Source organism: Vulpes lagopus, chromosome 21 (genome assembly GCF_018345385.1).
Source record: "Vulpes lagopus strain Blue_001 chromosome 21, ASM1834538v1, whole genome shotgun sequence".
NCBI classification, from domain to species: Eukaryota; Metazoa; Chordata; class Mammalia; order Carnivora; family Canidae; genus Vulpes; species Vulpes lagopus.
The window spans coordinates 1,267,113-1,280,737 of NC_054844.1; the positions used below are offsets into that span (position 1 = coordinate 1,267,113).

The following is a 13,625-nucleotide window of genomic DNA, read 5'->3' on the forward strand; positions in this document are numbered from 1 at the left end:
GCCCAGCCACTGAGCCACTCAGGCATCCCTGTCTTTAACTTTTAGCAATTTAATTATAATATTTCTTGGTATGAGTCTTTTTGGGTTCATCTTGTTTAGGGATTTCTGTGCTTCCTGGAACTGGATGTCTGTTTTCTTCCCCAGGTTAGGGAAATTTTCAGCCATTATTTCTTCAGATAAGTTCAAATAACTTCAAATAGGCCTCCCCACTCCTTTCTGGAACTCCTATTATGTGAATGTTAGTACACTTGATGTTTTAAGAACTATTTTCATTTTTCAATTAACATACGCTAATTATATATAATTATAATTATATATAATTATATATCCATTATTAATATGCATATAGCATATGCATATTAATAATAATATATTATTAGTTTCAGAGGTAGAATTTAGGATTCATCTGTTGCATACAACTGATGAATTATTTCAAGTGCCCTTCTTAATGCCCACCACCCCGGTACCCCACCCCCTTGACCTTCCCTCCAGCAACCCTCAGTTTTTTCCTAGAGTTAAGAATCTCTTATGGTTTGTCTCCTTCTCTGTTTCTGTCTTATTTTATTTTCCCTTCCCTTCCCCTATGTTCATCTGTTTTAGTCCTTAAATTCCACATATGAGTGAAACCATATGGTATTTGTCTTTCTCTGACTGACTTATTTCGCTAAGCATAATACACTGTAGTTCCATGCATGGCATTGCAAATGACAAGATTTCATTCTTTTTTGATGGCTGAGTAATATTCCATTATATATATGTAATATATATACATATATATATATATATATAAAATGGAAATATATATATGTAAAACAACTTCTTTATCTATTTATCTGTTGATGGACATCTGGGCTCTTTCCATATTTTGGCCGTTGTAGACATTGTTGCTATAAACATTGTGGTGCATATGCCCCTTCAAATCACTATGTTTGTATCCTTTGGATAAATACTCAGTAGTGCAATTGCTGGGTCATAGGGTAGCTCTATTTTTAACTTCTTGAGGAACCTCCATACTGTTTTCCCGACTGGCTGCACCAGCTTGCATTCCCACCAACAGCGTAAGAGGGCTCCCCATCCTCTGGGTCCTCACCAACATCTGTTGTTTCCTGAATTGTTCATGTTAGTCATTCTGACTGATGTGAGGTGGTATCTCATTGTGGTTTTGATTTGTACTTCTCTGATGATGAGTGATGTTGTGCACTTTTTCATGTGTCTGTTGGCCATGTATAGTTCTTCTTCGGAGAAATGACTGCTCATGTCTTCTGCCCATTTCTTGACTGGATTTTTAAATTTTTGGTTATAGAGTTTGATAAGTTCTTTATAGATTTTGGATACTAGCCCTTTCTCTGATATGTCATTTACAAATATCTTCTCCCATTCTGTAGGCTGCCTTTTTAGTTTCGTTGATTGTTTCCCTTTTGTTTGTGCAAAAGCTTTTTATCTTGATGATGTTCCAATAGCTCATTTTTGCTTATGTTTCTCTTGCCTTTGGAGATGTGTCTAGCAAGAAGTTGCTGTGGATGGGGTCACAGAGGTTGCAGCGAGTGTTCTTCTCTAGGATTTTGATGGATTCCTGTCTCACATTTAGGTCTTTCATCTATTATGAGTTTATTTTTATGTATGGTGTAAGAAAGTGGTCCAGCTTCATTCTTCTGCATGTGGCTGTCCAGTTTTCTCAGCACCACTTGTTAAAGAGATGGTCTTTTTTCCACTGGATATTCTTTCATTCTTTGTTGAAGATTAGCTGACTATAGAGTTGAGGGTCCATTTCTGGGTTCTCTCCTGTTCCATTGATCTATATGTCTGTTTTTGTGCCAATACCATACTGTCTTGATGATCACACTTCTGTAATACAGCTTGAAGTCTGGAATTGTGATACCTCCAGCTTTGGTTTTCTTTTTCAACATTCCTTTTGCTATTTGGGGTCTTTTCTGGTTCCATACAAATTTTACGATTGTTTGTTCCAGCTCTTTGAAAAATGTTGAAGGGGCATTTTGATAGTGATTGCATTGAATATGTAGATTGCTTTTGGTAGCATAGACATTTAAATAATATCTGTTCTTCCAATCCATGAGCATAGAATGTTTTTCAATTTCTTTATCTTTTCCTCAATTTCTTTCATAAGTACTGTTTAGTCTTCAGAGTATGGATCCTTTACCTCTTTGAGTAGGTTTATTCCTAGGTATATGGTTTTGGGTGCAACTGTAAAAGGGATAGATTCTTTGGTTTCTCTTTCTTCTGCTTCATTATTAGTGTATAGAAATGCAACTGATTTCTGTGCATTGATTTTATATCCTGCCACTTTGCTGAATACCTATAACAGTTCTAGCAATTTTTAGGTGGAGTCATTGGTTTTCTACATAGAGTATCAAGTCATCTGCTAAGAGTGAAAATTTGGCTTCTTTGCCAATTTGGATGCCTTTTATTTCTTTTTGTTGTCTGATTGATGAGGCTAGGATTTCCTGTACCATGTTGAACAAAAATGGTGAGAGTGGACATCCCTGATGTGTTCCTGACCTTAGGAAAAAAGATCTAAGTTTTCCTCTTTGAGAATATTTGCTGTGGGTTTTTTTTTAATTTTTTTTATTTATTTATGATAGTCACACAGAGAGAGAGAGAGAGAGGCAGAGATACAGGCAGAGGGAGAAGCAGGCTCCATGCACCGGGAGCCTGACGTGGGATTCGATCCCGGGTCTCCAGGATCGCGCCCTGGGCCAAAGGCAGGCGCCAAACCGCTGCGCCACCCAGGGATCCCTTTTTTTTTTTTTTTAATTTTTTTGCTGTGGGTTTTTAATATATGGCTTTTATGATATTGAGGTATGTTCCCTCTATCCCTACACTGCAGAATTTTTATCAAGAAAGGATGCTGTATTTTGTCAAATGCTTTTTCTGAATCTATTCAAAAGATCATATGGTTCTTGTCCTTCCTTTTATTAATGTGTTGTGTCACATTGACTGATTTGTGGATGTTGAACTACCTTTGCAGCCCAGGAATACATCTCTCTTGGTTTTGGTGAGTAATCCTTTTAATGTACTGTTAGATACTATTAGCTAGGATCTTCGTGAGAATTTTTGCATCCATGTTCATCAGGGACATTGGTTTGTAATTTTTTTTTTTTTGGTGGGGGCTTTGTCTGATTTTGGGATCAAGGTAATGCTGGCTTCATAGAATGAGTTTGGAAATTGTCCTTCCATTTCTATTTTTTTTTTTGAAACGGCTTCAGAATAATAGGTATTAGTTATTTTTAAAATGTTTTTTTAGAATTTTGCTGAGAAGCCATCTGGCCCTGGACTCTTGTTTGTTTGGGAGGTTTCTTTTTTTTTTAAATTTTTTAAAATTTATTTATGATAGTCACACAGAGAGAGAGAGAGGGCAGGGGGCAGAGACATAGGCAGAGGGAGAAGCAGGCTCCATGCACCGGGAGCCTGATGTGGGATTCGATCCCGGGTCTCCAGGATCGCGCCCTGGGCCAAAGGCAGGCACCAAACCGCTGTGCCACCCAGGGATCCCTGTTTGGGAGGTTTCTGATTACTGATTTAATTTCTTTGCTGGTTATGGGCTTGTTGAGGTTTTCTATTTCTTCCTGTTTCAGTTTTGGTAGTTTTTATGTTTCTAGGAATACATCTACTTCTTCCAGATTCCCTAATTTGTTGGCATATAATTGCTCATAATATTATTTTATAATTGTTTGTATTTCTTAAGTATTGGTTGTGATCTCTCCTCTTTCATTTATGGTTTTATTTGGGTCCTTTCTCTCTCTTTTTTAAAAAAATAAGTCTTGCTAGGATTTATCAATTTTCTTAACTTCTAGTTTTGTTGATATGTTCTATATTTTTTCAAAATCTCTATATCATTGATTTAGGCCGTAATCTTTATTATTTATCTTCTTTTGCTGGATTTAGGCTTTGTTTGCTGTTCTTTTCCAGCTCCTTTTGGTGTAAGGTTAGGTTGTGTATTTGAGACCTTTCCTGTTTCTTGAGAAAGGCTATTTTGCTATATACTTCCCTCTTAGGACTCCCTTTGCTGCATCCCAAAGGTTCTGAATTGTTGTGTTTTCATTTTCATTTGTTTCCATGTATTTTTTAAAAAAATTTTCCTTTAATTTCTTGGTTGACTCATTCATTTTTTAGTAGGATGCTCTTTAACCTCCATGTATTTGTCTTCCCTCCAAATTTTTTAAAAATATTTTATTTATTTATTTATGAGAGACAGAGATAGAGAGAGAGAGAGAGGCAGAGACACAGGCAGAGGGAGAAGCAGGCTCCATGCAGGGAGCCCAACGTGGGACTCAATTCCAGGTCCCCAGGACCACGCTCTGGGCCAAAGGCAGTGCTAAACCACTGAGCCACCTGGGCTGCCCCCTTCCAAATTTTTTCTTGTGATTGAGTTCAAATTTTAAAGCATCATGGTATGAAAATATACATGGTATAATCTCAATCTTTTGGTACCAGTGAAGACCTGATTTGTGACCCAGTATGTGATCTCTGAAGAATGTTCCATGTGCACTCAAGAAGAATGTGAGTACTTTGCTTTAGTGTGAAATATTCTGAATATATATACGAAGTCCACCTGGTCCAGTGTGTCATTCAAAGCCCTTGTTTCTTTGTTGATCTGCTTAGATTATCTATCCATTGCTGTGAGTATGGTGTTAAAGTCCCTTACTATTATTGTATTATTATCAATGTGTTTCTTTAATTTTGTTATTAATTGATTTATATAATTGCTCCCAAGTTAGGAGCATAAATATTTACCATTCTTAGTTTTTTTTTGTTAGAGAGATCCTTTTATTATAGTAGAGTGTCCTTATTCATCTCTTATTACAGTCTTTGGTTTAAAATCTAGTTTGTCTGATATAAAGATTGCTACTCTAGTTTTCTTTTGATGTCCATTAGCATGATAAATGGTTCTCCACCCTCTCACTTTCAACCTGGAGGTGTCTTTGAGTCTAGAATGAGTCACTTATAGATAGCATGTTGATAGGTCTTGTTTCTTTTTTTTTTTCAATCAAATCTGATGCCCTGTATCTTTTGATTGGAGCATTTAGTCCATTTACACTCAGAGTAAGTACTGAAAGATCTGAGTTTTAGTGCCATTTACCTGTAAAGTTGTTGTTTCTGTAGACTGTCTCTGTTCCTTTCTGGTCTTTGTTACTTTTGGGCTCTCTATTCATTCAGAGGATCCCTTTCAATATTTCTTGCAGGGCTGGTTTAGTATTCACAAGTTGCTTCAGCTTTTGTTTGTCCTAGAAACTCTTGATCTCTCCTTCTATTCTGAATGATAGCCTTGCTGAATAAACTATTCTTTGTTGCATTTTTTCCCCATTTAACACAATGAATATATCATGCCAGTCCTTTCTGGCTTGCCAGGTCTCTGTGGACAGGTCTGCTGCCAGCCTTATGTTTCTACTCTTGTAGGTTAAAAACCTTCTGTCCTGAGCTACTTTCAAGACTTTCTCTTTATCTCTTAAGTTTGCAAGCTTCATTATTTATTATATGTTGAGGTGTTGATCTATTTTTATTGATTTTGAGGGGGGTTTTCTGTGCCTCCTGGACTCATGCTTGTTTCTTTCCCCATATTAGGGAAGTTAAAATTATTCTCATTTTTAAAAATTCTTTTTTCTTTTTTGGGTTCTGACTGAGTGATTTCCACTGTTCTGTCTTCCAGATTGCTGATCCATTCTTCTGTATCATCTAATCTGTTGTTGATTCCTAGTGTATTTTTCAATTCAATTATTGTATTCTTCAGCTCTGTAATTCCTGTTTGGTACTTTCTTATATTTTCTAACTTTTTGTTGTAGGTCTTACTGTGTTCCTCCATTCTTCTCCTGAGTTTGGTGAGCTTCATGACCATTACTTTGAACTCTACTTTGCCTGGTAAGTGACCTATCTCTATTTTGTCAGGGTTTTTTCCCCCTGGGGTTTTATCTTGTTCTTTCATTTAGAACCTATTCTTCTGTATCCTCATTTTGTTTGACTTTCAAGGTTAGTCTCTACAACTTAGGTGGAATAGTCACCTCTCCCAATCTTAAGGGGTAGCCTTGTGTAGGAATGTCCCCTGTGTATATTGCATATGCCTGGAAGTTTTGGCTGGCTGGCTGGCTGTAGCTGAAGCCAGCATGGTGTGGGGGAGTCCAGGGGTACACTATACCTGGACAACCCTGATGGGGTTGGCTGGAGCTGGAGCAGGCACTGGCTAGAAGTTCTGGGGGTGCACTGAGACCAGAAGCCACGTTGGTGGGGTGGTTGGAGCTGGGCGGGCATGGGTGGAGAGCTATCTGGGGGTTAGCTGGTATGGGCCAAGGGCCTGGGGCTCGCTGGAGTAACCCTGGCAGGCCAACCAGAGTGCCTGGGCCCTGCTCCCATCTGCACTATCAAGGTGGAAGGGAATGTAAACAATGGTGCTTATTGGGACCTTCAACCTGGAGAGAGTTCCAGTAGTTCCCCTTCCCTTGCCATTTAGTGGATGTGAGTGGATTTAATTCATTTATAGTCTTGTTGCCCTTTAAGCCACTATTTTTCTGGTGTCCCAGGGTGGGTGAATCTGGGTTTATGGCCAGTGCTATCTTTTCTCACTGCAAATTATCACATTGGTTCGGGGTGTGAGAGGGGTGTTTTCCCATGGTTACCATATTTTCATCTTTCCTGCTATTCCTCTGTGTGGCCCCTCTAACCTTTGTTGTATAGAAGTTGTTCAATCAGCTCTCAGTCCTTCAGGATGAATTGCTCCATATGTGGGTGTAGATTTGGTGTGTCCTTGGGAGGAGGTGAGTTCAGAGTCTTCCTATGCCAGCGTCTTGGACCGTCTCCTTCGGCTTTTGTTTCTCCTTAGTTCAGCAATGTAACTTGAACTATTTTTAGTTTTTTAAAGATTAGCTCATTTTTAAAAACATGTGTCTTGCTGGCCTGGTTCTTGTTTTCCTTCATGTTAGATGTTTCTATTATTTTCTGGAAGGATTTAACTGAGAAAAGGCACTTACTTCTCTGATGGATTATTTACTGATTTTTCCACACATCGCTATCTTTCTTATTTTACAAATAAAGAAGCTGAAGTAAAGAGAGAATAAATGACTTATCACATTTTAAACAATCTTCAACAGCTGAATCTGAGGCAGGTGGTCTTTTGACTACACTCTACAAAACACTGTAATAAGCTAGAAGCTCTTGGAGAACAATCATATCTTCTTAGGTACATTCTTTATGCCTTTTTCCACAGAGTGGTTCAGAAATAATTATCTGTTATAGGACAGCAGATTATCCCAGTCAAGGCTGCTGCTATCCCATAGGGTATCTTTGTGCAAAGCAGAAGTCATCCTTTCAGGTAAACACAGCCTTGAGGGAGCATGGCCCAACTAGCAGGCAAATGAAATTTTAAACCCACACCTGTTGGCTGGCCAAACACCTTGATGCAGACACAGCCTGTACAATAGTATGTGATGACCCTGACCATCGTCACCATTTGCCAATATGACCCCTTTCTGACAATTAAGACAGTTAAGCATTTGAGAGACCCACACAGTCAGTAAAATTCCATTTATATGGGGCTTAGCTCTGCTTTACATAACACTCATCACCTTCTGCTGTTTTGATTCTAAAGCTTTGACTTCAAGATATCACCTCGAATAATTTCTAGACATTAATGGAAGGCTAGAATTAAAAATAAATAAGCTAGAGACCAGAAGGCCATTCAAAGACCAAAGGAAACATGAGTAAGCTAGGCCTCTTCAACATCCCTGGATGTAAAGATTATCACTGAACCACTCCTCTGATCCTACACAGAATGGGAAGATGATGGGAGCACTTTGCAAGCTGTTTGGTTAGTCTTCTTGATTTTCTGAGTGGCTCTCCCAGTGACCCTCAGATGATGCTTACCTTCTGTTTTGATCCGCAGGGCTGTCCGGACCAGGGCAAACAGGGTGGCATTGAACATGACCGTCCCATCACTGTTCAGAGGCATGTTCATGGAGACTAGACGCTGGAGGGGGAAGTGGAGGCAAAGCTGGTGATTACAGCAAACTGTTCTCAAAGGACCCACAGAACCACAATGGCAGGAGAATGCTGGGATGGAGCCTTGAAACTTGTGTGCATGTGTCAGAAGCAGGCAGGGGTTTGAGGCATGGGTCACTAAAATGTATTTAAAACCTATTCTGGGGAGGATGTCAGCTCTGCCATAAATCTCAGCTCTTCAACACAGAGTGAGGGAGGAATAATATTTGTTCTTATTACATCATTGCTTCCACAAAAGGATGTTTAGCCACCCAAACCTCTCCTTAGTTCAAATGTCTACTCAGGCATATGGGTGTGCTCTCTACTGGCAACAAAGAACAGCTGCATGCCAGGCACTTGCTGAGAGCCCACCTGCCAGCCAGAATTCATCCAAAGCCCTGATAAGACAGTATCATAAGAATACTGTCATATCATAAGGATAAGACAGTAATGGTAGGTTTGCATGCAGGAGACAGTAATGGCAGGTTTGCATGCAGGATGCAGTGCATCCTTTTTTCTGTATACTGAAAAATATACCTCTGCATCAAGCTGGGCCAAAAGCTTGTTGACTGGTTAGGACTGGATTGCCCTTTTCCATCCTTTCTCACCACCCTAAATTGCTGCCATTGATTGTGCCCTGGTGTGGGACCCTCAATGCACACCAGAGTAATTATGAGAAAGAGCACCATGAAAGTCATTCTGACGTTTGCTCTCAAGATGTGGTCAAAGATGTTACTTATTAGATCACATGGTGTCCTCCTGTTAATCATAGTGCCAAGAGGAGTTATAATTTTCCTGACTGACTGGATCTTCTTGTCTCTCACAGACATTGTGAATTATGGCGTGGTCACTGGGAAGCTGAACATCCAGTTGCTAGCCTGTCCAGGCCCATCTGGAGGCCATGATGGATGCACTATCACCTCATGCAGGACACACTTGTCCCTGCTTTTTTTTTTTTCCATTGTGCTTTGACTTTCCATTTGTGCTTTTTCCCCCTCATATCTTCTATAACCTTGGAAATCTTCTAAAATCTTTTTTGGAACAAAGTGGAGATATAAATGAGAAAAAACTGAGTAAAACAAAGCACAATTCAATTTTCCATTTTCCATGAATGGATTATCCACAGTTGAATTTTTGTATCTGTGCTTCTATACAGCTCTCTGACCTCACTTTCCCCAACCCCTTTTCAGCTCATTGTTATTCCAACAGGGATTACAGAATGGTGGAAATGGGAATTAAAATAAGAGGGAATAGAGTAGGAATAATACTCTCCAGCAACTGTGGGGCTATCTGGTTGGGATTACTGTGAGGTAAGGGAGGTGCCTGGGCACACAATTTAAGGGAGTGCTCACTCTCAGGATCATGTGAGGACCACATGAGCAAGAGTTGGGTCTAAAGAGTCTAGGATGCTTGCCTTTTACTTTTATGGGGTCATGGACTCGCTTAGAAATCTGATGAACATGACAGATCCTCTCTCTGGTATAATTTGTGAGTGTTTCAGGGATTTTGTACACAGTTTTAGGGCTTTTGAGGTCCCTGAAGCTGAAGCATGGACTCTTTAATAGCCCTCTGATCCCAGTAAGAGAACTCCTAATCCGTCCATCCTTGGCTGGACGTCTTCCAGGATGCCTAGGTGGCACAGACTGATGGGACTGCGCATGTGGCTCACTGGGTCAAGAGGCATTCACTTCAGTTTTCCTTTATACAATCTGAGGACTTACTGTAGCTGAGGACTTACTGTTGGAAGGAACCTTAAAATATAATCTGGTTCAAGCTCATTTCTTTAATACATAAGTATTGTCTTCATTCCCTTAAAGGATCAAAGGCCTGACCATGGTCACAAGACAAATAGGCTTCTTCCCTCCCTTGTTTTCTCTTTTTCTCCCATGAACCCAGGTCATCCCTTACTTTGCAAGCCACACGGTGAGGGCACAGCTTCCCAAAACCCAGTGGGGGCTGAATCCGCCGGAGCAGGGTCACTACATCTAGGTGTTTGATTCGACCCCTAAAAGAGAGAGGAGAGGAGAGAAAGATCCATCAGAGGGCCATGGTCTCAGCGAGCAGCCCAGGACATATATACCAGGCTCTCCATAGCTGTTGCCCTATTGGTCAAACTCGGTACAGAGTTGCAGAATTGCATGGTAAAACCCCAAAACCAGTATATACATGTTTAGATTTTGATGAGCAATTTTCCACCAGGGCTGTGTTCAAGAAAGGGACTTTGAGTAGTGCAATTAGACTCTCACATATACTTGCTGCTGCAATCTAACCATGTGACCAAGAGGCATTTATTAACTGTTAATCAAATGTGATTGTATCCTTGAATCCGAGGTGAGAATAGAGTTGAGATCTACTTGACTCTAAACATTTTCACTTGAATACTTACTAGGATTTCCCATCCTTCTGTTCAACTGAAAATAGTTACATTCTTGACTTAGCCAAAGATGCTTGGCCTGTTATTGCTGGACCTTGACTCTTGACCCTGGGGTCTGGTGTTGTTCAGTGTTTCTAATTGGTCCACCCAGTGCTAACCTGTGTTGAACCTCTTCTATAGGTATGGTCCTCTGGGCTTTGGAAATCAGTGTTTCCCTCTAGGAACTTACTTGGCTTCAGGATCATACTCTGCCCAGATTCTTTTAAATTCATCCAGATGATGGGGACCAAGAATTGACCAGTCCCTTGTCAGGTAGTCAAAGTTATCCATGATGACAGCTACAAAGAGGTTAATGATCTGCAGAGAACAGAGATATGATGAGTTTCTTGCCACCTGAATCCATTTTGCCAGCTGGTGCCATGCATGGTAGAAGCCACATTTCTAAAGACCAGCTATATTCATCATTTAAAACACCAGCCCCTGGAACTCGGGTCTCTTTGGTATGAATCTGACACAGCTCTCCTCAGAATGATGTGGAATGAACCCCACATGTGGGCTGGACAGCTTCCCTCATACTAAACTGCTGGGCAGTTTGTCCCCTAAGGACAGGGGGCAGCTTTCTCCACCACTCTTCCTCACACTGCTCATCAAAGTGTCAAAAACATATGGGTTGCCTCTAGGCCTCTACACACATCCCTTTCTGTCCCCTGGGACAATGCCACCACGACAAGAGCCAAGAATGCATAAGAAAGATGCTGGTTGGGCTCACTCTGGCCCAGGGCTTTGTGTCCTTGTCTACTGGTTGGACATTGCTACTAACTGAGTCTTTCCAAGTCTGTTTCTCTGACTGCAAGATGCAGAGATAGAGGGCGTAGGCTGCCTTGAACTGCATACTCATGACATGTGGGCTGTTCAGTCCCACCTCAGCTTACCAGGAAGGCACAGAGCATGTAGAAGCTGATGAAGTAGAAGACTGCGAAGCTGCTGCCACAGGGTGTTTCACCTTCTGTGCTGTTGCTGGGCTCCGACTCGGGGGCACACTTCTTCCCTGGCATGCAGGCCAGCATGATGTCCTGCCATGCCTCCCCTGTGGCACACCTAGGGGAGAGCAGTGAGAGAGTCTACCACCCGTGGGGCCCATCTCATATCTCTGGATCTTTCCCTCACCCCTTGCCCCATCCTCCCTTCCCAGAGGGAACTTCTAAATTGAATTTGGTGTTTATCATTCCCTGAATGCTCTGGTACATTCACTAAATATGAAAATACATGGCATCGTTTTGAATGTTTTAAAACTTTCCATAAATGGTAACAAACTATCTGTTCTGAAAAATCCCTCTGTTTGTAATTCATGTTAAGTTTTGGAGATTTTCCCATTAGCCTCTAGTTCATCCATCTTAATGGCCAGATAGCAGTATATTCTATGTATATACCATTTTTAAAAACCTGCCATCTTGTTAAAGGTTTCTCTTTTTCTTTTCTCTTTTGCTATTACAAAGAACCCTGCAATCAACATGCAGGTCCATGCCTTGGATATCTGAAGAAAGTGGAATTGCCAGGTGAAGCCGACATGTCTTCACTTTCAGTTGGTACTGCTGATTCTCCAAGGGTTTGTGCAATTTATGTTCTGGTCGTCAGTGTGGGACAAATGCCATTGCTCTGCAGACCTATCAACTTTTTTCCAGTTTTACTGAGGTATATGATGAATAAAATTGTAAGATATTTAAAGTGTCCATCATGACAATTTGAGTTGTGGAGGGATTCTTCCCACCTAGTTAACAGATCTTCAGACCTTCCTTATCTTAGAGCTGGAAGCGTGTGCCCTTCTACCAACTTCTCCCTATCCCCACTGCTTCCAGCTCCTGGCAATTCCTTTTCTACTTTCTGATTCAATGAGTTTAGACTTGTCAACTCTTTGTATTAGTGAATCTTAAAAAAATGTTGCTCATACGATGGATGTAAAATGATATTTCATTGCTGTCTTAATTTAGGTTTAAATGATTAATAGGTTAAGAATTTTTATTTTATCTTCTGTGAACTGCATTTTCATATTTTTGTCTGTTTGTCTCATGGGTTATTTGTCTTCTTGTTCATTGTGAGTTTTAAAATATATTCTTTCTATTAATACTTTGTGAGTTACATGTGTAGTAAGTACTTTCTTCCAACCTATGGCTTGTCTACAGCCTTATTTACAGTGAAGCTTATTTATTTTGAATGTATATTTTATTTTAAGATTTATCTATTTATTTTAGAGAGAGAGAGAGAGAGAGAGAGAGAGAGCGAGCTGGGGGAGGGGTAAAGGGAGAGAGAGAATCTCAAGCAGACTTCCCACTGAGTAGGGAGCCCAATACAGGGCTCCATCCTATGACCCTGAGATCATAACCTGAGCTGAAATCAAGAATTGGACATTTAACTAACTGAGGCATGCAGGTGCCCCTGATTGATCTAACTTTTAAATTTCACTGCTTTTTGCCATCTTGCTTAAAGAAATCTTTCCTTAGTCTCGGTGATAAAGATATTCTCCTATATGTTCTAAAACTTCTAAGATTTTGTTTTATATAATAACCCATTAATCTGAAATTTGTTTTTGTGTTCGATATAAGGTAGAAATATGCTTTATATTTTCCTGTTTAGATAACCAATGTTCTTAATACAATTTATTGAATAGTTCATCTTTATCTACTGATTTGGAATATCCCTTCTGACATAAATTATATTTCCATAGATGTGTGAGTCTCATAATAGCCTTTTCATTCTCTTCTGTAGGTTTATTTGTCTATGTTGGTACCAATGGACCACATTGTCTTAATCACTATAGTTCTATATTAAGTCTTGCTCTCTTATAAACAGTGAGTCCTTCCAGCTTATTGTTTTTCAAAATTGTCTTGGCTATTCATTTTCCTTTTTTCTTATACAGTTACATTAGAATCAGCTCAAGTTCGATGAATAATCTCACTGTGAGTCTTACTGGAATGGCATAGATTAACTTGGAGAATCTGATATTTTTGTAACATTATGTCTCCCAGCCACGAACATGGCACATCTCTCCATTTAGTTAGGCCTTATTTAATGTCTTTTAAGAAATTTTTATAATTCCCCTGTGTATATATTTTTTAGATTATTTCTAGGTATCTTACTTAAACAAGATGTTGCTATTATAAGCAGTACACTCAAGAAGCTATATTTCCTGTAAAGGCATACAGTTGACTTTATATATAGAAGTTTGCTGAATTCTCATAGCTCTACAGTTTCTCTTGTGTAGTTTACATAG

The 13,625-nt window shown here is 39.8% G+C and overlaps 1 protein-coding gene across 50 annotated transcripts in view; it reads right to left on the reverse strand.

The window, feature by feature from the left end:
* Window positions 1-13,625, reverse strand: part of CACNA1C (calcium voltage-gated channel subunit alpha1 C) — a 760,002-nt gene that overhangs the window by 25,539 nt on the left and 720,838 nt on the right. For all 50 annotated transcript variants that reach the window (XM_041735639.1, XM_041735630.1, XM_041735636.1 and 47 more), the window contains 4 exons: window positions 11,290-11,455; window positions 10,587-10,714; window positions 9,892-9,988; window positions 7,870-7,972 (listed from right to left, as the gene is read on the reverse strand). In XM_041735639.1, coding sequence (XP_041591573.1) covers window positions 7,870-7,972; window positions 9,892-9,988; window positions 10,587-10,714; window positions 11,290-11,455 — 494 coding nt within the window. The remainder of the gene's footprint in view (window positions 1-7,869; window positions 7,973-9,891; window positions 9,989-10,586; window positions 10,715-11,289; window positions 11,456-13,625) is intronic.